This window comes from Theropithecus gelada, chromosome 9 (assembly GCF_003255815.1).
Source record: "Theropithecus gelada isolate Dixy chromosome 9, Tgel_1.0, whole genome shotgun sequence".
NCBI lineage: Eukaryota > Metazoa > Chordata > Mammalia > Primates > Cercopithecidae > Theropithecus > Theropithecus gelada.
In genome coordinates this window covers 62,101,679-62,125,379 of record NC_037677.1, presented here as the reverse complement: position 1 = coordinate 62,125,379, position 23,701 = coordinate 62,101,679, and the positions used below count along the sequence as shown (strand labels likewise).

At 47.9% G+C, this 23,701-nt stretch overlaps 1 protein-coding gene across 4 annotated transcripts in view; it reads right to left on the bottom strand.

Annotated features, from left to right (window-relative positions):
* PSAP (prosaposin) overlaps positions 1-5,686 on the bottom strand; it is a 34,940-nt gene extending 29,254 nt beyond the window's left edge. For all 4 annotated transcript variants that reach the window (XM_025397740.1, XM_025397741.1, XM_025397742.1 and 1 more), the window contains exon 1: positions 5,494-5,686. In XM_025397740.1, the coding sequence (XP_025253525.1) occupies positions 5,494-5,533 (40 nt within the window). In that variant the 5' untranslated portion in view covers positions 5,534-5,686. The remainder of the gene's footprint in view (positions 1-5,493) is intronic.
* Between the last annotated feature and the right edge of the window lie 18,015 nt (positions 5,687-23,701).

The following is a 23,701-nucleotide window of genomic DNA, read 5'->3' as shown; positions in this document are numbered from 1 at the left end:
TCTACACTCCATTCTACTGACTGACCTGGCTTCCCACGTCCATCTATTATCTACTCTAAACAGCTCGCCTCCATTTATGAATGGGGAAACTGAACTAGGGGGCTGGAACAGACTACCTCAGGTCCAGGGTTAGTGACAACAGGTGCAGACCCAAGCATTCAGGTTACCAGGAACCAGCTCTGATCTGCTGGGCTGCTCTGATGTCAAGATCACCTGCAGCTACACCTAGTTTGGCTACCTAGACTATGAACTGCCTACCAACTCCCTCCTAACTGCTGTGTACCTACCCTGGCTTGTTTTCCTGACTCACTAATTATACCCAGCATGTATGTTTTTAATAAGTCAATTTAATTTTGTTAAAGTCACAACGTCCTTTGAAACGAAGATGCCAAAGGAAATCACAAAATCAAGGGCAGAAAATAGGTCGCTGTGCTGGGGGGACAAAGATATTGACAATACATTATTTGTATTAGTGGTACAGCAACAAACAATACTAACTAAGTCCTTTTCTGTATTCACCTAATTTATTAAAGCTAAACAGCAGCCCAGTGAAATAGGAATGATTAATGCCACTTTACAAATGATGAAATACGGGAGACTTTAAGCAACTTGCCCAAGGTCGTATGGCTACTGTCAGCAATGAGATAATGTGAAACTTCCACTCCACATTGTCATCTTCTCCCAACATACAATATTACAAATGCCATAAAGTTTTTTGGAACTTCATGTAATAAAAAAATAAAGCAATTAGTACTTTTGCAACAGCCAAAATCTTCATCCCAATCACTGTATTTATCATCACTGTTTTAAAGCCTTAAAAAAAAAAAAAAAAAAAAAAAAGGCCAGGTGCGGTGACTCACGCCTGTAATCCCAACACTTTGGGAGGCCGAGGCAGGCAGATCACTTGAGGTCAGGAGTTCAAGACCAGCCTGGCTAACATGGCGAAACCCCATCTCTACTAAAAATACAAAAATTAGCCAGGCGTGGTGGCACACCCCTGTAATCTCAGCTATCAGCTACCTGGGAGGCTGAGGTATGAGAATCACTTAAACCCGGGAAGCAGAGGTTGCAGTGAGCCGAGATCACGCCACTGCACTCCAGCCTGGGCAACAGAGTAAGACTCTGTCTCAAAAAAATAAATAAAATAATTTTTAAAAAAGGGCAAGCAGGGCAATGTAATTCTAATTAGTACTCTCTTTCATTTATCTGAAGAATATCCAGACTCTCCTTCCTGGTGGCAGAACCAAAAAGGAGCCAGAAAGCAAGGCTTACAGCCTGGCAGCCAGTACTCTAGAATCCCTGCTAGAAGCTGCCTCCAAAGCTGCCATGCATACCTGTCTAAGTGGCTTTGGTCTTGGCCTTGAGAACTTCCTAAGCATGCCTCATTAGGTGCTGTCCCCAGCCAGCAACACCCCGCCCCACCCTTCCACTTCCCAACAGCTATCTGGACATCCCATGGTTTCACTCACCGAGAAAATGGAAGACTAAGTTCTCCTTTCCCTCATCTAGAAAATGCCACACCAATTAATCCAACAGACTTCAACTCTCAGAGTTCCTTCTCCAAACAACCTGTCAGGGCCGGGCGCTGTGGCTCACACCTGTAATTCCAGCACTTTAGGAGGCTGAGGCAGGCAGATCACTTGAGGTCATGAGTTCAAGACCAGCCTGGCCAACATGGCAAAACCCCATCTCTACTAAAAATACAAAAATTAGCCGGCATGGTGGTGGGCGCCTATAATCCTAGCTACTCGGGAGGCAGAGGCGGGAAAATCGCTTGAACCCAGGAAGCGGAAGTGGCAGTGAGCCAAGATCGCACCACTGCACTCCAGCCTGGGGACAGAGCAAGACTCCATCTCAAAAACAACCTGTCAGGTTTTTCCCTTTCGGATGCCTCTCTTTCACAAGAGAGAGCTGCTCTCCTCTCTCCTTTCTTCTGCCTATTAAACTTTCTGCTCCAAAAAAAAAAGAAAGAAAAAAACAAAACAACGTGTCAAATGTACTTCAAGGACGTGACAAATCACTGATTTGTTAAAACAAATAAACCCTTCTTTCTTCAGGAATTATACTCTTATTTTCACAGAATAAAACTGATTTACTATTGATAAACAGGAGATTTATCCAAAATCCCTGACAGGCCAAGACCTGAAGTTCCTACTGATATTCAGCAGGCCAGGCAATAAATTCATATGTTATTGAAAGAAAATATGTTAATACCTTCTAGCATGCCCAGAAAACACACCTGTCTTAGTGTGGGGTAGACAACATTCAGCTGGCTAGCCACCACACAGCTGACAGCTATCAGAGCATCTAAGCTTCAGGGAGCACCTGCCACATCCAGGCACCATCCCTCATGCCTTACACCTAGCTCATGAACATGCTCCTTTTTCCACCAGAGGACTCACCCAACAGCAACAGCCTCCATGATCCCATTTGTAAAAGTTCGAAACTGCAGCCTTTACATCTATGGCATTCAAAGGTTAACAAAAATGTTTCCTTTGGGGCAAGTGGGACAGGGCAGTGAATGGGTGAACAGGGTCCTCTGGATGCCTGGATGCCACTGCTCTGCTCCCCAACCTCGGGGGCTGCTTACACGGGCGGGCTCACTTTGTGGTAATTCATCAAGTTGTCTACTTAATCTTCCATGTATGTAACTTACACTAAGTTTTTAAAAGTTAAGAGGTCCATGTTGACAGAGGGATACTGAAAAAGCGAGCACTGTAGAGTCTTGGGTTCTGGTCCTGGCATCCCCAGTAAATGGTCTGTGATTTGGGAGAATCACCTCTGGGCACTTCCAGGTCTTCATTTCTTCCAAAGGGGTTAGATTAGATGCTCTCCAATTCTCCCACGGTGCCATGGCTTTGCTTTCGCTTTTAGGTGGGTAAAAAGGAGAGGCAGCTGGATGGGCAAAGTAACTCAAAAGCAAGTGTCTCTACCATCAGGACATCACTGAAACACAAAATACAAAGCCCGCCCCAATTCAGGGTGACACTCTGTACTATAACAGTGTCACGAAGAAAGTTCTAAATGCCTCCCAGGCAGCAGACAATAGCTGCAGTCACCAGGCACTTTCACGAACAAAACTCATTATCATGTCTAGAAATTTTAGGAGTAACAATTCCAAAAAAATCACAAAGGGGCCACAGCTGTGAAGGCCAGGCAGCATTCAAACACTGTTATCAGCACTGACTTTGGCCTAATCCTAAAGGCAGGACAGCAAAGTTTGACCAAGGCCATTACAATACCTCCCATTTACCAGAGTTTTCAGGGAAGAGGGTCCCTTGGTTAACAAAATACTGTGGTTAACCATAAGCCCATATATACCCGAGGTGGATTTTACATTTCCCAAGACACAATTAAGTCCCTTTTGGGTGATGTGAGTGAATCAGAACTCTTAAGGGTCTTGTGAAGAGTGACTCAACGTCAACAAGAACAATGGATAATGTAAAAAGTAAGAAAAAAATTGCTCTGAATCAGTATAAAAAATTTAGAGACCAGCATTAGTTTATTATACAGACCATAGAATAACAGCAGTATAAGCTTGAATATAAAACCAAAATGATTTTTTTAGTAAGCAGATCGCCTTTCACTGTGCACAGGTAAAACAAATTTAAGAGCTTGGTATAGGGTCAAGAGACATTCTTGAGAGCTGCTGAAAGCTAACACATTTCTTTGGTTTTGCATCAACCCTGTCATCCACTTTGTCACTGTTTATTAAAATCTGGGTAGCTGTATGGTGGCTAAAATGGCAGCCAGCCCTTAAATTACATATAGTTACTAAGAAACAGAAATTGTGGTGGGGACTGGGTGCGGTGTCTCACGCCTGTAATCCCAGCACTTTGGGAAGCTGAGGTGGGAGAATGGCTTGAACTCGGAAGGCGGAGGTTGCAGTGAGCCCAGACTGCGCCATTGCACTCGGGCCTGGGCAACAAGAGCGAAACTCCGTTTCAAAAACGAACAAATAAAACACAAACGGCCAATAGTGTGCAAGACTTTCTTTTCTCTCTCTCTTTTTTTTTTTTTTTTTAACAGGCGGGGTCTTGCTATGTTGCCCAGGGTGGTCTCCAACTCCTAGGCTCAAGCGATCCTCCCACCTCGGTCTCCCAAAGTGCTGGGATTACGGGCATGAGCCACCGCGCCCAGATGCAAGACATTTCAAAGCAAGTGAAATGAGGACTCCATGGCAAAATAACTGGACCACAAAACACTATATCGCCTTCAATACCTATGAGAATTAAGCTCTGATATTTTTTTTTTTAGCTTGGCCAAATTCCAATCTAAGGGGTCTAGGGAGTCATACCCTACAAATCACAAATTCTCATCAGATAGGTTTTATTTGACCCTATATATCGTGACTTACTTTCCAATCTGACTCTGGCATAACATTATGAGACAAGGAAAAAAAAAAGCAAAATATCTAAGCCCAAAATATATTTCCTTGCCATACCTTGAAATTGCCCTGCAAAGTCTCTTGTGGGAAAAATCCACATTCTATAGAGAATCCCCTTCTCCCTATGTTTTCCTTCCCAGATCCAGGAGATAATCAACTAAGAGCCAGACACCCTTTCGGGTCCATAGAAACATTTTACAACGTGCTCGCTCTCTTAAGTTGGCTACCTCAGAGCTTCCTCTGCACAATAAAACTTGGTTTCCACAATCCTTTATCTTTACTTGAATATTTTCTTTTTATTGATCCCAGGTCTTCAGATAAACTCAGCCAACTATCAACTAGAAAATGTTTAAATTTACCTATGGCCTGGAAGCCCCCTGCCGCTTTGAGTTGTCCCGCCTTTCTGAACCAGACCAAAGTATTTCTTAAATGTATGTGATTGATGTGTCATACCTCCCTAAAACACGTAAAATCAAGCTGTACCCAGACCACCTTGGGCATATGTTCTCAGGACCTCCTGAGGGCTGTGTCACGGCCCATGGTCACTCATATTTGGCTCAGAATAAATCTCAAAATATTTTAGAGTCTGACTCGTTTTGTCAACACCTAGAATCCGGAGTAAATACATACGCAAACGTCAACACAGATGATATACATGTGCTTCCTGCAGCTTCGCTACCCTTACAGACAGGCAACTGAAGCCAACGGCCAAAGTGTCCTGCGGGACGGGGCTCCAGCCCACCTCCATCACGTGCGCCCAGCACAGGCACAACACAGCTGCCCAAGGGGTCACCCTACAAGACCTACCCCACAGTGGAAAACGCAGTCTGAGGGAAGGCCTCGGGGCCCCCACCGCGCAGGAACCCACTCCAGCCCCAAGGGAGATGCTGCCTAGGGCCTGGGCCGCCCTCCCGGGGGCATTTTCGCAGCCCGCCCCACGGAGCCCCCGGTCGCCCAGAGAAAGCCGGCGAACGCGCCTGCGCAGTGCGCGCCCCCTCGCCAACCCGGGCAGGGGGAGCAGAGGGACCAGGCCCGGCACAGCCCACACTGGGGCCGATGGACGCTGCGAGGCACCTCCTCCCCAGACTGAGGGTCCCAGGGCTTACCCGCGCCCAGGAGGCTGGCCAGGAGGAAGAGAGCGTACATAGCGCCGCCTGACTCCGCAGTCTGCAATGCGGAGCGTCAGCTGATCCCCGCAGATATAAATCTGCCCTGCCCCGAAGCCGTCCAGTGCGCAGGCGCTAACCCCGCCCAGTCCGGGCCTGCCCGGGCTCATCAGCACCCTGACTCAGCGCCTCTGAGGGCGCCTGCGCGAAGGGGAGGCCAATTGGGGGACAATGGGAGGAGCGAAGGGAAGGGCTATGGGGAGGAGTGAGGAAGAACTTCGAGAAAAGGAAGGGAAAAGTCATAAAAGAAAAACCCTATTAATAGGTCAGAGATTATATATGTAACAATACCTTTTAAATCTCCACATTGTTGGCCGCCGCGGTGGCTGACACTTGTAATCTCAACACTTGGGAGGCCGAGGCGGGCGGAGAGTTCAAGACCAGCCTGGGCAACGTGGTGAAACCCCATCTCTACAAAAAAAATACAAAAAAATCAGCCCGTTGTAGTAGCGGGTTTCACACAGAATAGCTTGAGGTTTCACAGAGAATGAGTAGTCGTGTAACGGTGAGGGTACAGGACTCAGTCCTGGCCAGGAGCACGTGGGGGCAGGTGGTGGCACCTGGTCAAAGGCAAGTCTGGGCTGGGCGTGGTGGCTCACGCCTGTAATCCCAACACTTTGGGAGGCCGAGGCGGGCGGATCATGAGGTCAGGAGTTCGAGACCAGCCTGACCAATATGGTGAAACCCTGTCTCTACTAAAAATACAAAAATTAGCCAGGCGTGGTGGTGCACACCTGTGGTCCCAGGTACTCAGGAGGCTGAGGCAGGAGAATCGCTTAAACCTGGGAGGCGGAGGTTGTGGTGAGTCGAGATCACGCTACTGCACTCCAGCCTGGATGACAGAGCAAGACTCCATCACAAAAAAAAAAAAAAGTTTAAGCCTCACATTGTGGTACCGTTAAAGATGTACTACCATTCCTCACCCAACGTAAGAGATCATAAGAGTCACAACCAACACTCCTGTAGCAAGAGACAGCTTAAGAGAAAAGCATAACAAATTTATGTAATCAACGTTTTATGTGACATGGAAGCCTTCAGAAATTAAGACCCAAAGACCTAGGGAAAACTTAATTTTTATGCCGAGGTTCGATGAAAACCGAACATGTAAAAACATGCCCAGCCAAGGGTGTGGTTTCATGGTGATAGACTGAGAGGAAACCCAGCAGCCTGTCGGTTCAGATTCTCCTAGGCCTTTGTGTTCCTTCCTCCCGGGTATGGGGAGGGTCTTCAAAGGAGAAAGGAGAAGAAAAGAGATTGACCATTCTTGGTTTTATGGATGGCTTTGGGGCACAGGCATTCTAGATTCTATGCCTTGGGGAAGAGGAATTTGAGTTTCTGTGACTCCTTTTGAGGGAGAAAGAGAGGCGAGAGACAGGAGGGCAGAAGAAGGCCAAGGTCTTTGTTGTGACCTTCTAATCTCCGTTAGTTCAAAGAAATCAGCATGTCAAAGTGCCATATTTTGGGGTATGTTTTCTGAGCCCCAACAAGTCAAAAAGGTGAACAATGTATACAAGTTCTTACAGTTAGGATTCAGACTTACCACTGGACCCACACTGTCTCCTAAATCATGTTTCTAGTACTTAGAAGCAGCTTTATTCTGTGCCCTCCTTTCCCTCTTAACATGTCACGTGTGCAGTCCCTTTCACGAGACTGTGGGTCTCCCCATGAGCCACAGACAAGCTTTTCAGTATTAAAAACATCCCCTCCCAAGGCTCCGCCATGGTTTGTCCGTGGAGTTAGAGGCAGTGGAGGAAAGGGACTGAGGAGAAAAACAAGAGAGAGGAGGAAGTGCCTCAGCCTCTGGAGAAGGGAACGAGAAGCAAAGCCAGAATCTGAGAACCCAGCTAAAAATCCGCCTTGCTGGAAATGGGAGCAGTGCCACCATGTCCAGCAGCCACCTGAATCCAGAATAAGAAAGGAAGGCCTGGGTGGCCCACACAAAGCCAGTCATCCTCTGCCTGTGGCTGCTCCTGCCAGCTCCTGAACAGAGAATGATGGCCCCCTCCAGAAGGACAAGAACCTGCCAACCCCAAGGCAGGGAAAGGAGGGGACTCTTAGCCCCTTAGGGCAGGCACTTAGAGGTCATTTAGTCCCGTTCCATCATTGTACCTGTAGGGAAACTGAGCCCAGGAGAGGGCAGGACATTTATCCAAGGTCACACAACAGATAGAGACAGAACCTGGCCTGAAGCCTAGTTTCCTGACCTAGGAAGGGCAAACCTACAGTTGTCCCACTTCCTCCAATCTGCAATCCCCTCTGGAGAACAGCCTCAGGGACTAAGGCCTCAGAACCTTCAGTTCTGCTCCCCTGCAATCTCCCTAAGCTCCCCCCACCTCCGGCCCCCACCACAGCTCTGACTTCCTCTGGGGAGCCAGATGGGGAAGTGTGCCCCATGCACCACCGTGGGCCATGTGAGGCAGCTGAGTGAGTTGGGACAAGATGTGGTCTCAACTGGATGCCTCACAGGTTGGCCTCAGTGGCCAGATGGAGACTTGGTGGCTGCTCCACCTTTGGGCTTCCCAGGCCAGGCAGAAGCGTGAGGCAGACCACACAACAGCTGGTTAAAAGCAAGGGAGCTGGGGCTCTAGGACAAATCCCCACTCCTTCAGCTCCTTGCAGATGGAGGAGCAAAGCATCCCAGTGTTCCATGCAGAGGTTACAGGACTCCAAGCCAAAAGGAAGCTCAGAGACCTCAGATCATCCCCTCTCATCTGGTAGAGCTACTGATATCTCAGGGCTGGTTAACAAGAGCCTGAACCAGAACTCGTGGGTTTTTTTTGTTTGTTTTTCTGTTTTTTTGGAGATGGAGGCTCACTCTATTGGCCAGGCTGGAGCGCAATGGTGCGATCTCGGCTCACTGCCACTTCCACCTCCCAGGTTCAAGCGATTCTCCTGCCTCAGCCTCCCGAGTAGCTGGGATAACAGGTGCATGCCACCACACCTGGCTAGATTTTTTGTATGTTTTGGTAGAGACAGGATTTCACCATGTTGGCCAGGCTGTTCTCAAACTCTGACCTGAAGGGATCCTCCTGTCTTGGCCTCCCAAAGTGCTGGGATTACAGGTGTGAGCCACCACACCTGGCCTTTTTTTTTTTTTTTTTTTAATATTCCTCCTTCATACCTAGAGGAATATGTCAGTGTTTTTTAGAGAAACTTTCTGCCTTTTATCTCCTCACCTGTAACTCAACAGTAATATGCTACTTCATCCACCTCGTCCGGAACTTCATGAGGACAGAATTTTAATAAATAATATAAAGGCAATAAGTAGATTATTATTAATTTTTTTTTACCTAGTCAGTAGACGCTTAAATCCTCTAAAAAAAAAAAAAAAAAAAAAACCTTCTGAACCATCTGCGTGTAGGCATAGGCAGCAAGAACTGTGAAGCTCCTCAAACCCTCTGGCTCCCTTATGCCGTTCCTGGCTATGTACCCTCAGGGAAATACTCCAGAAGTGAAGGAATATTTTGTCCGAAGTGTTCACAGAAGGGTCCTTTAGAACCATGGAAGTTGGAAAGATCCCAAGTGCTGAAAAATGAAGAGATGACTGCGGAAACTGGCTGGATAGAGCAACGGTACTGAAGCAGCGTTGAAACAGCAGGAGGAGGGAGCAAGGGCCAGGCTGCAGCAAGTCTTCCAGGAATCTGGGTCCCAAGAAACATGGGCAGAGCGAGAGGCCAAAGCCCATCTGCTAGTAAGCCCTGCTGCTGACTTCCCAGAGAGGGTGGCAGAACTGGTGGAGAGCTTCCAGATCCTGGATCCCACCGGGCGCGGTGGCTCACGCCTGTCATCCCAGCACTTTGGGAGGCCAAGGCGGGCAGACCACTTGAGGTCAGGAGTTCGAGACCAGCCCGGCCAACATGGTGAAACCCCGTCTCTACTAAAAATACAAAAATTAGCCGGGCGTAGTGGCACGCGCCTATAATCCCAGCTACCTGGGAGGCTAAGGTATGAGAATCGCTTGAACCCAGGAGGCAGAGGCTGCAGTGAGCTGAGATCCTGCCATTGCACTATAGCCTGGGTGACAGAGCGAGACTGTCTCAAAAAAAAAAAAAACCTGAAAACAAACAAACAAAAAGATCCTGCAGCCTGCAGCACCCCAAAGAGAGGATGCACGGGCAGCCATAGCCCTCCACCCTGTCCCTCTCCCTCCCACAAGCGCAGGATTTCAGCCAGGAGGGGAACAGAGAATTGGAAGTAGGGGGGAAATTCTGACTTTGGATGAACTCATCTTGCATTATTTCACTCATGGAAATGTCCACACTGTAATTTTTAAAAAACAAAATTAATATGGGAAAATTTAAAAGAGAAAAGAAAATCCCTTCCACCACCACCCTCTGGGAGCTCAAGTCTTCAAGGAACTGGAAAGATATTTTTCCTTAGAAATGTGAGCCATGCTTAAGGTTTCTCAATGGCCTTCCCGTTCTGGATCTCAGTTCTGCATGAGGCCCCAATTTTTGTGTCTGAGATCTCTTGAAATCCCCACCTGCCAGACCCTTTTAATAATTTTCCAGCTGGGCACGGTGGCTCATGCCTATAATCCCAGCACTTTCGGAGGCCAAGGTGAGAGGATCACTTGAGCCCAGGAGTTGGAGACCATCCTGGGCAACCTGACAAAACCCTGTCTTTACAAAAAAAATGCAAAAATTAGCCAGGTGTGGTGATACAGGTCTGTGATCCCAGCTACTCTGGAGGTTATGGGATGAGAGGATGGCTTGAACCCAAGAGGGTGAGGCTGCAGTTGCACCCCTCTGCATGTCAGCCTGGGCAACAGAGCAAGATCCCATCTCAAATAATAATAATGATGTTCCCTGTGGCCCCAGATGGCCTCCATCTGTTACTTTTTCTACAACTGAAAGTTCCTGGCCAAGATAGCCGAGGAGACAAGATGTATCTACCACTGAGGCCCAGCCCACCTGCTTGACCCCAAGGCTCCACTCCAACACCCTAAACAGCCACCCTAGAGCCCCCTAATGCCCTGGAAACCTCCCTTGACCCCTCACCCTGTCTCAAACAATGACAGGTTCTCTCCCTCCAGCATCTTCCTCCTTGAGCCCTCTGGCCTTCAGGCCCTCCAGCCTGCACTTGTCCTTGTGCCTCGAATGAGACTTCAGGCATCACTCAGGGCAGGTTCAGGCTGTCCCAGGGACACCTCTCCCATCATCCACCAATTCCCAGCCTCTGACTTCTCCTCCTATACCCCTACCTCCCCTGGGCTGCTGAAGCACTCAACAGTGCAGCCAAGCTCACCAAGCCCTCTGTGCTTCTCAGCACCTATTCACCCTCCCCTGTGGCACAGTCTGCTACACCCTCTAATATCCTTCACCCCCTTCTCCTTGATTTGATAGTTACTAATCAGACCCCTTATTTCTAGCAGGGCACGTGGCCACCTACAATAAAAACTACACATCCCAACCTCCCTTGCAGCCACGGGACTTCATTGTGGCCAATGAGATTAAAAAAAACAAGTACCCAATTTGTGATTTCTAGGTACTGTTTTTTAAAGGAAGGCATATATCCAGTGCAAATATTCAAATATTTAACAACTGGTACTGCCAGGACACTGTCCATAGTGCTGGGGGAATGTCCTAGAAGGCCCCAACTGAGCCAGGCTGCTGTCTTGGAGGGGTGGATGGTTCCTGGGGATGAGCCGGCAGCGGGGGTGGGCAGCAGGGGGCTAGCAGTTGTTGCCAACTGGTACAGAAGTCCTTCATAATTTACTTATTTTTATTTAATTTTACATTTATTTATTTATTTATTTTGAGATGGAGACTTGCTCTGTCGCCCCGGCTGGAGTGCAGTGGCGCCATCTTGGCTCACTGCAACCTCTGCCTCCTGGGTTCAAGCAATTCTCCTGCCTCAGCCTCCCAACTAGCTGGGATTACAGGTGCCCACCATCACGCCCGGCTAATTTTTATATTTTTAGTAGAGACGGTGTTTCACCATGTTGGCTAGGCTGCTGTCGAACTCCTGACCTCAGGTGATCTGCCCACCTCGGCCTCCCAAAGTGCTGGATTATACGAACCCTGCTCTTTATAATTTAATTACTGGTACAGTTCTACTGATATGTATAAGCTAAATATCAGCCCTGGCTACAACCTCCCTTCTTCAGCCCGCTGCCTGGATTGTAGACATAATGCCAGGAGCTCAAGCATCCATTCTGGGCCATGAGGGAGAAGCCTCGTTAAGGATGACGAAACAACAAGAGAGAAGCCTGCGTCCCTGATGATTATACCTGCTCCAGGCTGTCCCTTGCGGGCTTTATTTATGTAAACAAACTCCTATCTTGATTAAGTTTTTGTTATCTTCAGTTTTCTGCTTCATTCCCAATCTTGTTAACAATACTGCAACCCCTATGTAATTTTTAATTTATTTCATACCCAAATACTGTTTTACTCCTTCCTTTTCTCTGAGAAGGAGATGTCCTTCCTCTTCTTTGCAAGGCTTTACGTATTTTCCTCCCCTTTGCAAGTTTAGCCACTAAACACTACTATACTTTTGCTGATCAGCTCCTGTGACTTTTTGGACAGGACTGATACTCTGTCTATTTTGGTTGGTTGATGCCTGCGTCTTTCACTTTGTTGAATTAATTATTTCCTAACTGCTATATCACCAGGAACCATCAATGAATATTTTTAATATCACTTCTCTGGTACTTTGCTTTGTCAATTGTTCTTTCTTTCCTTTCTCTCTCTCTCTTTTTTTTTTTTTTTTTTTTTTTTGGAAATGGAGCCTTGCTCTGTCGCCCAGGCTGGAGTGCAATGGTGTGATCTCAGCTCATTGCAACCTCTGTCCCCTGGGTTCAAACGATTCTTCTGCCTCAGCTTCCTTTGTAGCTGGGGCTACAGGTGTGTGCCACCGCACCCGTCTAATTATTATTATTATTATTATTTTTTTGAGACGGAGTCTTGCTCTGTCGCCCAGGCTGGAGTGCAGTGGCCAGATCTCAGCTCACTGCAAGCTCCGCCTCCCGGGTTCACGCCATTCTCCTGCGTCAGCCTCCCGAGTAGCTGGGACTACAGGCACCCGCCACCTTGCCCGGCTAGTTTTTTTGTATTTTTAGTAGAGACGGGGTTTCACCGTGTTAGCCAGGATGGTCTCGATCTCCTGACCTCGTGATCCACCCGTCTCAGCCTCCCAAAGTGCTGGGATTACAGGCTTGAGCCACCACGCCCGGCCTAATTTTTGTATTTTTAGTAGAGATGGGGTTTCGCCATGTTCACCAGGCTGGTCTCAAACTCCTGACCTCAAGTGATCCACCTGCCTCTGCCTCCCAAAGTGCTAGGATTACAGGTGTGAGCCATTGCGTCCAGCCCCTTTCTTTCTTTTTTTTTTTTTTTTTTTTTGAGACAGTCTCACTCTGTCACCCAGACTGGAGTGCAGTGGTGCATTCTTGGCTCACTACAACCTCCGTCTCCCAGGTTCAAGTGATTTTCCTACCTCAGCCTCCCAAGTAACTGAGATTACAGGCACACGCCACCACCCCTGGCTAATTTTTGTATTTTTAGTAGAGACAGGGTTTCGCCATGTTGGCCAGGCTGGTCTCAAACTCCTGACCTCAGCCTCAGCCTCCCAAAGGGTTGGGATTACAGGTGTGAGCCATTGTGTCCAGCCCCTTTCCTTTTTTTTTTTTTTTTTTTTTTTTTTGAGACGGAGTCTCGCTCTGTCGCCCAGGCTGGAGTGCAGTGGCCGGGTCTCAGCTCACTGCAAGCTCCGCCTCCCGGGTTCACGCCATTCTCCGGCCTCAGCCTCCCGAGTAGCTGGGACTACAGGCGCCCGCCACCTCGCCCGGCTAGTTTTTTGTATTTCTTAATAGAGACGGGGTTTCACCCTGTTAGCCAGGATGGTCTCGATCTCCTGACCTCGTGATCCGCCCGTCTCGGCCTCCCAAAGTGCTGGGATTACAGGCTTGAGCCACCGCGCCCGGCCCCCCTTTCCTTTTTTATATCTTCCGTCTCCTTCTGTGCATTGACTTTTCCCTGTCAGACTCTAAGTATGCCCAAGGCTCTCCTATCCTAAAAGAAATCTTTCTTTACCCTTGACTTTCACATGAGCCACTGTGCTTTCTCCCACCTTCCCTTCAGTGACATACACAGTATGGCAGTATACACTCACCATAACTACTACTATCCCTCCCAACTAACTCTAATCCAGCCCACTGATCCCCCAAATGGCTTCTGGAAAGTAGGGAGTCAATTCCTTCTTGGAAAGTCCACCAGCACCCTCTGTTCCCTTTAACCTCTGGCACTGTTGGTTTGCTTCTCCTTTCTACAAGTCCTCCCCTCCCGCCCCTGCCTTTGGCATCAGTGATACAGTGCCACTCCGCAGGGATGCTTAATACGCACCACACACGTCCCCACTGCCCACTTCCTCATTCATGGCAGACACCACCAATAGACCTTGCCTCCTGAAGCCGTCTCAACTCAGTACTCCTCTGCTTTCAGAGTTGGCTCTTGGATTGACATATTTGCCATCTGTCTCAGATGGGGTTGCCTGGGAACCACAGTCTAAGGCTGAGATGAGTAGGCAGGAGTTTACTGGGGTGTGTTCTCAGGATCACACCTGTGAGGCCGTGAGGGCAGCAAGATAGGGGACACCGAACTACGATGAAGTTGTAATGTTGGCCTCAGCCCATACGGCGTTGCAGGGATAGTGCTGCAGAATGGCTCTCAATTGGGGTAAGGGGTGTGGGCCTTTATAGCCCAAGATAATATGTCCCAGGGGAGGGAGTGCAAGCTTGGATGAGGGGCTCCGTTGGCTGAGGGGAATTCCTGGAGAGGGCACAATTGCCAGCCCTCAGCAGACACCCCCATGGTGGAGAGGCAGTGGGTGCCTTGGCCCTGAAAGAAGAATCTATATAGTATACTCACCCACTATACTCTGATTGCTCTCAGTCTTCCTTCTACTTCTCTGACCATTTCCTTTTCTTCTTTTTTTTTTTTTTTTTTTTAAATGGAGTTTTGCTCTTGTTGCCCAGGCTGGAGTGCAATGGCACTATCTCAGCTCACTGCAACCTCCACCTCCCAGGTTCAAGCGATTCTCCTGCCTCAGCCTCCTGAGGAGCTGGGATTACAGGTATGTGCCACCACGCCTGGCTCATTTTGTATTTTTAGTAGAGACAGGGTTTCTTCATGTTGGTCAGGCTGGTCTTGAACTCCCGACCTCCGGTGATCCACTCGCCTCGGCCTCCCAAAGTGCTGGGATTCAGATGTGAGCCATCGCGCCCGACCACCATTTCTTCATAGCAAGCTTGTCCAACCCATGGCCTGCAGACCACATGCAGCCCAGGACGGCTTTGAATGCAGCCCAACACAAATTTGTAAACTTTCTTAAAACATCATGAGATTTTTGTTGTGATTTTTTTTTTTTTTAGCTCATCAGTTATCATTAGTGTTAGTGTATTTTATGTGTGGCCCTAGACAATTTTTCTTCTTCCCATATGGCCCAGGGAAGCCACAAGAATGGACATCCCTGCTTTATGGAATACAAGGCCTTGAACCTAGCCCCGCTTTGCAATCTCTGTTCCCTCAAACTTCCAACCTTGCCCTCCATCCCCTGGTTCCACCTACTCTGCCCACATTTTCTCAGATGTCTAAATAAGCTATGCAGCTTCACATTTATGTGCCTTATAAAGACACCCACTCCCCACCTCGAATTCTGTTTCCTACCTCTTTCTCTGGTAAACTCTTACTCATCCTTCAAAATCCATTTAAGGCCAGGCACGGTGGCTCACGCCTGTAAATCCCGGCACTTTGGAAGGCCAAGGCAGACGGATCACCTGAGATCAGGAGTTCGAGACCAGCCTGGCCAACATGGCGAAACCCTGTCTCTACTAAAAATACAAAAATTAGCCAGGCCTGGTGTTACGTGCCTGTAGTCCCAGCTACTTAGAAGGCTGAGGCAGGAGAATCGCTTGAACCCGGTGGGAGTGGGGAGTGGGGGGTGGTGTGGAGGTTGAGCTGAGATCGTGCCACTACACTCCAGCCTTAGTGACAGAGTGAGACTCTGTCTCAAAACAAACAAACAAAAAAAGATGCTGCCAGAGGGAAGCCTTTGCTATGCTTTAGGAACTGGTGGACACTTACTCCTCACCACTCCCATTGGGTTCTGTTCACATCTCAACAGCATTTCTCATTTTGTCTTGTTAAAGACAAAATTGTATTAGCAATACATTTAATGAGCACCTGGTATATACCAGGCGCTGTACCAAGAGCTGAAGACACAGAAATGAATCACGCAGGCTGAGTGGAAAGGCCACACAAGATGCTCGTTATTACGTCCCCACTCCGGGGAAGCCTGATTGCTGGCCGGGCCCACAGCTCCATCAGGGCTCCTTGTACATACACGTCCCATTTGGCATCCTGAGGCCCTGTCACCCCCTGGGTTGTGGATGATCACACTCCCAGTCAGTCACTCTATTCTGAGTGCACGGGATGCCGCCTGGCCCCACAGCTCTGCCCCCAGATGTTATTCATATTGGACAGGCGGCCCCCATCAGCTGCTCTCTTGGGGAGTTTAAACAGGAGCTGCTAGGAGAGCCCTGGCACAGCTGGTGAGTCAGCAGCAGCAGGGCACTGGGGCAGGCCGGAAGCTGCTGAGTCACTGTAGCAGTCTGCAAGTTGGTGAGGTCAGAGCCCCTAGAGAATCTGATGAAAGCTGGGAACACTCTGCCAGAAAAATGCTCAGACACATTTTGCACTGACTTCAGCAGTCTCTCAGGCCCAGCCATCCATCTGTGGACATCAGAAGGAGAACCTTAGTAAACCCAATGAGGGGAAGTGACTTAACTGCTCACACCACCAATAAATAATAGAACTGAGACCAGAGCCAGTGCTCCTGAGTCACAGTCCTGTCAATTTATCAGATCCCTGTACCAGGCATCTGTCAAAGCCTCCCTTTATTTCAAGGCCCGGCTGCATTTCACCTCCTGGGAAGACCCCCTGCTTCCTCTAGCCTCAGGCACCTTTCTCCTTCTCCAAATTTCAGATGCCTGTGCTTCTAGAGCCCTTACTCTTGGGTAAACTTGGAGGGTGAAAATAACAAAGATGAGATTAGATCAGTTGTTTCTGAGCCTGGAAAGGAAAGCAAGAACTGGGCTATAATCAGACTGACCATGTTAGCATATCTTAAAAACCAAAGCTTCTTAGCTGGGCGTGGTGATGTGGGCCTAAGCTACAGGAGGGTTAGGCGGGAGGATTGCTTGAGCTATGATTGCGCCGCTGCACTCCAGCCTGGGCAACAGAGCAAGACACGGTCTCAGTAATAATAATAACTGGCATTAATTAGTTGCCTGTTAATATATCTACGTCTCAACTGATCACTCTATATACATAATCTCTCTCTCTATTTTTTTTTTGATATGGAATCTTGCTCTGTTGCTCATGCTGGAGTGTGGTGGCTCGATCTCAGCTCACTGCAATCTTTGCCGCCCAGGTTCAAGCAATTCTCCTTCGTCAACCTCCTGAGTAGCTGGGATTACAGGCGTGCGCCACCATGCCCAGCTAATTTTTGTATTTTTGGTGGAGACGAGATTTCATCATGTTGGCCAGGCTGGTCTCAAGTTCCTGACCTCAAGTGATCTGCCCACCTTGGCCTCCCAAAGTGCTGGGATTACAGGCATGAGCCACCACGCCTGGCCAATATATACATGATCTCTAGTATTTATTTATTTATTTATTTATTTATTTGAGACAAAGTTTTGTTCTTGCTGCCCAGGCTGGTGTGCAATAGCACGATCTCGGCTCACTGCAACCTCCACCTCCCGGGTTCAAGCTATTCTCCTGCCTCAGCCTCCCAAGTAGCTGGGATTACAGGCATGTGCCACAATGCCCAGCTAATTTTGTATTTTTAGTAGAGAGAGGGTTTCTCCATGTTGGTCAGGCTGGTCTCGAACTCCTGACCTCAGGTGACCACTCGCCTCGGCCTCCCAAAGGGTTGGGATTACAGGCTTGAGCCACCAAGCCCGGCTACTCATTTAATTATAAAATAAAGACAGCATCTCACTATGTTGCCCAGGCTGGTCTCAAAATGGTCTCAAACTCCTGGCCTCAAGTGATCCTCTCGCCTTGGCCTCCCAAAGTGCTGGGATTACAGTTGTGAGCCATTACACCTAGCCAATCTCCAATCTTTCTTTTTTTTTTTTTTAATGCAGAGTCTCACTCTGTTGCCTAGGCTGGCGCGCAGTGGTGTGATCACGGCTCACTGCAGCCTCAACCTCCTGGACTCAAACGATTCACCCACCTCAGCCTCCCAAGTAGCTAGGACCACAGGCACATGCCACCACGCCTAGCTAATTTTTGTATTTTTAGTAGAGATAGGGTTTCACCATGTCAGCCAGGCTGGTCTTGAACTCCTGACCTTGTGATCCACCCCCCACCCTTGACCTTCCAAAGTGCTGGAATTATAGGCACAAGTCACCACACCCGGCCACGCTTCCAATTTTTAAATCAAAAGTTTGATTACTCCCATTTTACAGATGGGGAAACAGAGTCTCAGAGAGGCCGAGGATGTCCTTGGTCCTGATAGAACTAGAATTCAAGCCCAAGATCATTTGGGGCTGAAGTCTATGCAATGTTATTTCCATTGAGAATTAGAATTGCCCAAGGGAAGCAGACACAAAGTACAAAGATCCACCAGGCCACCAGGGGCTGATGCCATCACACACCACCTTTCTGCATTCCTGCTCCACATGCCTGAGCGGACACTATGACTGACCAGTCTGATCTCAGATGTGGAGTGTACTGCTCAGCTGTGCAGATAAATCTGTTAAGGTGACAGAGCTGTCCCCTGGGGTCAGCTTAGTCTTAAGGACTTAATCTGGTTTATGTATCAGAGTCTTGTAAGTTTCTTCATGAGTCTCACCCTAAAAACCTTAACCTTTTCTTTGGGCCAGGTAAACCAAGATCCTTGGACCCCAGTGTCTTCATCAAGATTGTGACACCCTAGGAAGACACTTCACAGTTGGCCTCTGGCATCCACGAGGACCCCTATCCTAATCCTCAGGGCAGTGGACTGAGAACACGCTTGGCTCAGGCTGGACGTTTGTGTCTTAAATGCCCTTGGACACAAGTGGGCTGGGAATTAGGGCCTCTGAATCTTTAGGTTTTCTGGAGATTTCCGTTATAAGGTATGATCCTGTCTTCAGAGTTTCTTTATCTTATGAGGAGTTTGACTGAGTCCTACTCTGAGGTGGAATTACCTCACCCAAGAACCCCACACCCAACCCAAACCTGAGAGCTTTACTTATAGAGAGAGGACTGGCTTTGATATCAGGGACCTGGAATCTCCTCCTTGATCTGCTTCTTGTTGGCTGAGTCACCTCTGGGGAGACCTTCACCTCCCCATACCTCAGTATGTGCACAATGAACATGGACCTAGTTTGGCAACTGGGAGGAACGGTGCTCACCGAAGGAATCATTGTGCCTTTAAGGGCATAAACCTGGTTTGAGGTCAAATCCACCCACTCAAACACTAATTCAGCAATCCTCCCACCTCAGCCTCCTGAGGAGCTGGGACTATTGGCGTGCATCACCATAGCCAGCTAATGTCTTATTTTTTATAAAGATAGGGTCTCACAATGTTGCTCAGGCTGGTCTTGAATTCCTGGGCTCAAGGGATCCTCCCACTTCAGCCTCCCAAAGTGCTGGGATTACAGGCATGAGCCACTGTGCCCGGCAGATTTGAACACTTTATTTATTTATTTATATAATAAATAGAGATGAGGTCTCGCTATGTTGCCCAGGCTGGACTCAAACGCCTATCCTCAAGCGATCAGCCCACCTCGGCTTCCCAAAGTGCCAGGATTATAGGCATGAGCCACCTCACCCAGCCAATTGTACACTTTTTTTTTTTTTTTTTTGCAAGATGGAGTCTCACTCTCTCACCCAGGCTGGAGTGCAGTGGTGCTATCTTGGCTCACTGCAACCTTCGCCTCCCAGGTTCAAGCGATTCTCCTGCCTCAGCCTCCCGAGTAGCAGGGACTACACAGCACGTGCCCCCACACCCATCTAATTTTTGTATTTTTAATAGAGATGGGGTTTCACCATGTTGGCCAGACTGGTCTCAAACTCCTGACCTCTAGTGATCCCTCCACTCAGCGTCCCAAAGTGCTGGGATTACGGATGTGAGCCACCATGCCTGGTCCCAGTCGTACACTTTAAATGTGTGAATTGCATGGTATATAAATTATAATGCAATAAAATTTTTTTCTTCTTCTTCTTTTGAGACAAGGTCTCTCTCTGTTGCCTAGGCTGTAGTGCAGTGGCACAATCATGGCACATTACAGCCTCGACCTCCTGGGTTCAAATCAAGGAAGGAGACCACTACTACTCCTACTGCCCTCCTCCCCCCACCTTGCCTAGTTCACAAGACAGGAGGAAAGAGAGAAAGAAACAAAAGTAAGATAAATAGCCAGACAACCTTGGCACCACCACCCGGCCCTAGAAGTTAAACAAAGTAATAATAATAACATCAACCCCTGGCCTAAACTACTTGTGTTATCTGTAAATTCCAGACACTGTATACAAAAAGCATTGTAAAACTTTCTGTTCTGTTAACTGATGCATGTAGGCCCCAGTCACGTTTCCCACGCTTGCTCAATTTATCACGACCCTTTCACGTGGACCCCTTAAAGTTGTAAGCCTTTAAAAAGGCCAAGTATTTCTTTTCTGGGGAGCTCAGTTCTTAAGACGCGAGTCTGCCGACGCTCCCAGCCAAATAAAAAACCTCTTCCTTCTTTAATCCACTGTCTGAGGAGTTTTGTCTACTGCTTGTCCTGCTACAAAATGATCCTCCTGCTTCAGCCTCCCAAATAGCTGGAACCACAGGTGTGTGCCACCACACCCAGTTAACTTTTTAAAAAAAATTTTTTTTGAGACGGAGTTTCACTCTTATTGCCCGGGCTGGAGTGCAATGGTGCAATCTTGGCTCACCACAACCTCTGCCTCCCGGGTTCAAGCGATTCTCCTGCCTCAGCCTCCCAAGTAGCTGGGATTACAGGCATGCACCACCACGGCTGGCTAATTTTGTATTTTTAGCAGAGATGGGTTTCCTCCATGTTGGTCAGGCTGGTCTCGAGCTCTTGACCTCAGGTGATCCACCTGCTTCAGCCTCCCAAAGTGTTGCGATTACAGGCATGAGCCACCGCACCCAGCAATTTTTATTTTTTTGAAATGGAGTCTTGCTCTGTCCCCCAGGCTAGAGTGCAGTGGCGTGGTCTCGGCTCACTAAACCTCCACCGCCTGGGTTCAAGTGATCCCAGCTACCTGGGAGGCTGAGGCAGGAGGATCTCTTGAACCCAGTAAGCGGAGGTTGTGGTGAGCCAAGATCGCACCATTGCACTCCAGCCTGGGCAACAAGAGCGAAACTCCAACAACAAAAAAAAGAAATAGAAAGAAAGAAACGAGAGAGAGAGAGAAAGAAAAAGAAGTGGGGGGAGGGAGGGAGAGAGAGAGAAAGAAGAAAGAGAAAGAAAGAAAGAGAGAGAGAGAGAGAGAGAGAGAAAGAAAGAGAAAAAGAGAAAAAGAAATGAAAATAATGATAACAGCGTTTACTTTCTGATTACCCAGGCAGTACAGTAGTAGTCCCCTTTGCTTATCCAGGGTTTCGCTTTCTGCAGTTTCAATTACCTGTGATCAACTAAGGTCCAAAAATACTAAGACATTTTGTGTGTGTGTGTGAGAGAGAGAGAGAGAGAGAGAGAGAGAGACTATGCTGATGTAACTTTATTACAGCACATTGTTATAATTGTTCTACTTATTTATTATTGTTAATCCCGTACTGTGCCTGACTTAGGAATTCAACTTGATCACAGGTGTGTATGTATAGAAAAAGCAGAGCATATATAGATAGGGATCTGTACTATCACTTAGGTCTCAGGCATTTACTGGGGCTCTTGGAAAGTATCCCCTGAAGATAAGGGGGACTACCATATTTGTTCACTATCAGTAACTGAGCAAATGTGGAAAAGCGTAAAAGAGACAAGTAAAAATCTTTTCCCCTTCAGGGAAAACCCTTTCTCCTTTGGATAACTAAAAACCTAATCTCGGCCGGGCGCGGTGGCTCACGCCTGTAATCCCAGCACTTTGGGAGGCCGAGGCGGGTGGATCACAAGGTCAGGAGATCGAGACCACGGTGAAACCCCGTCTCTATTAAAAATACAAAAAATTAGCCGGGCGTGGTGGCGGGCGCCTGTAGTCCCAGCTACTCGGGAGGCTGAGGCAGGAGAATGGCGTGAACCCGGGAGGCGGAGCTTGCAGTGAGCCGAGATTGCGCCACTGCACTCCAGCCTGGGGCACAGAGCGAGACTCTGTCTCAAAAAAAAAAAAAAAAAAAAAACCTAATCTCCTGGGTGTTGTGAGAACTATCAAAGGGAGGTGGCCTTCATTCACCTTAAGTAAAGCTTGACATTGTCCAAGGGCCCACCAGGAGATATTGCCAGCGCCCACCCTCCCCAGGGCAAACACAGCCCCTTCCACTCCCCTCCTGGGGCCTTTGGGCCCCACCTGGGGTCACAGCCTTCAGGATGCACACTGCAAGCCATAGCCTGCAGCTTCCTGGGTCATGTGCTTCGGTGGATGTCAAACCACAGAGTTCAGCCCTCCTGAGAATTGTCTGGGTCACCCAGAACGCCCTATGTGGGCCATGTGATTCAGCGCGGTCACATGCTGAGCCGCAGGCATTTGACTCCATGCCAAATGTCATCACTTCCAGAAAGTTAGAAAAAATTCGGGGGGCCCTGGTGTGGCAGGCACAGAGCAGGGCAAAGGAAACCATCACTCCCAGATACCAACACCTGTTAAAAGAGGATGAGGTGGGAGAATCAGGTTGCTTGAGCTCAGGAGTTCAAGGCAGCAAGGAGCTGTAATTATGTTACTGCACTCCAGCTTGGGCAACAGAAGGAGACTGGATCTCTTAAAAAAAAAAAAAAAAAAAAGGAAAAAGTATCCCAGCACTTTGAGAGGCCGAGGCGGGCAGATCACAAGGTCAAAAGAGTTTAAGACCAGCCTGGCCAATATGGTGAAACGCCATCTCTACTAAAAATACAAAAATTAGCCAGGAGTGGTGGCATGCACCTGTAGTCCCAATTACTCAGGAGGCTGAGGCAGGAGAATCACTTGAACCCAGGAGGCAGAGGTTGCAGTGAGCTGAGATCATGCCGCTGTACTCCAGCCTGGGTGACAGAGTGAGACTCTGTCTCAAAAAAAAAAAAGCAAAATGTTAATATTAAACACTAATTTTGAGTAACTATAAGTAATTACAACTATTTTCACTTTAAACATTAAATAAAATAATATTGAATTAAATTAAAAATTAAACCTAAAAAATTTAAATTAAGTAAATGTTAATACTCATTAATCTGATTAAATAAATGAAAATCTGCAAAAACAAAACAAAAAACCCTTAACCATGACAGCACTCTGTAAGTTCTCAAGGACACATTTAAAAGTAAACTGAAGCACAATAAAATTAGAAAGCTTATTTTTTTTATATTATATTATATTATATTATATTATATTATATTATATTTATTTATTTAAAAACAGGGTCTCACTCTGTCGCCCAGACTGGAGTGCAGTGGCACGATCTTGGCTCACTGCAACCTTTGCTCACTGCACTGTCCGCCTCCCAGGCTCAAGCAATTCTCCTGCCTCAGCCTCCCAAGTAGCTGAAATTACAGGAATGCGCCACTACCGCTGGCTAATTTTTGTATTATTCTCATTTTTTTAAGTAGAGACAGGGTTTCACCATATTGGCCAGGCTGGTCTCCAGTTCCTGATCTCAAATGATACACCTGCCTCGGCCTCCTGAAGTGCTGGGATTACAGGCGTGAAACCACCGCACCCGGTCTAGAAAGTTTATTCGAGCAAACGATAATTCATGAATCAGGCAGGTCCAAACCAGAAATGATTCATGAGTTCTACTGAGAGAGCACAGCCGGGACAGACACAGAAGTAAAGCTAAGGTGGAAATTGCACTGAGCTGAGATCACCTCATTGCACTCCAGCCTGGGCAACAAAGCAAGACTGTCTCCAAAAAAAAAAAAAGGTAAAGCCGAGAAAATATTTGATTTGGCAGGGCACAGTGGTTCACACCTGTAATCCCAGCACCTTGGAGGGCCGAGACGGGAGGGTCTCTTGGGCCCAGGAGTTCA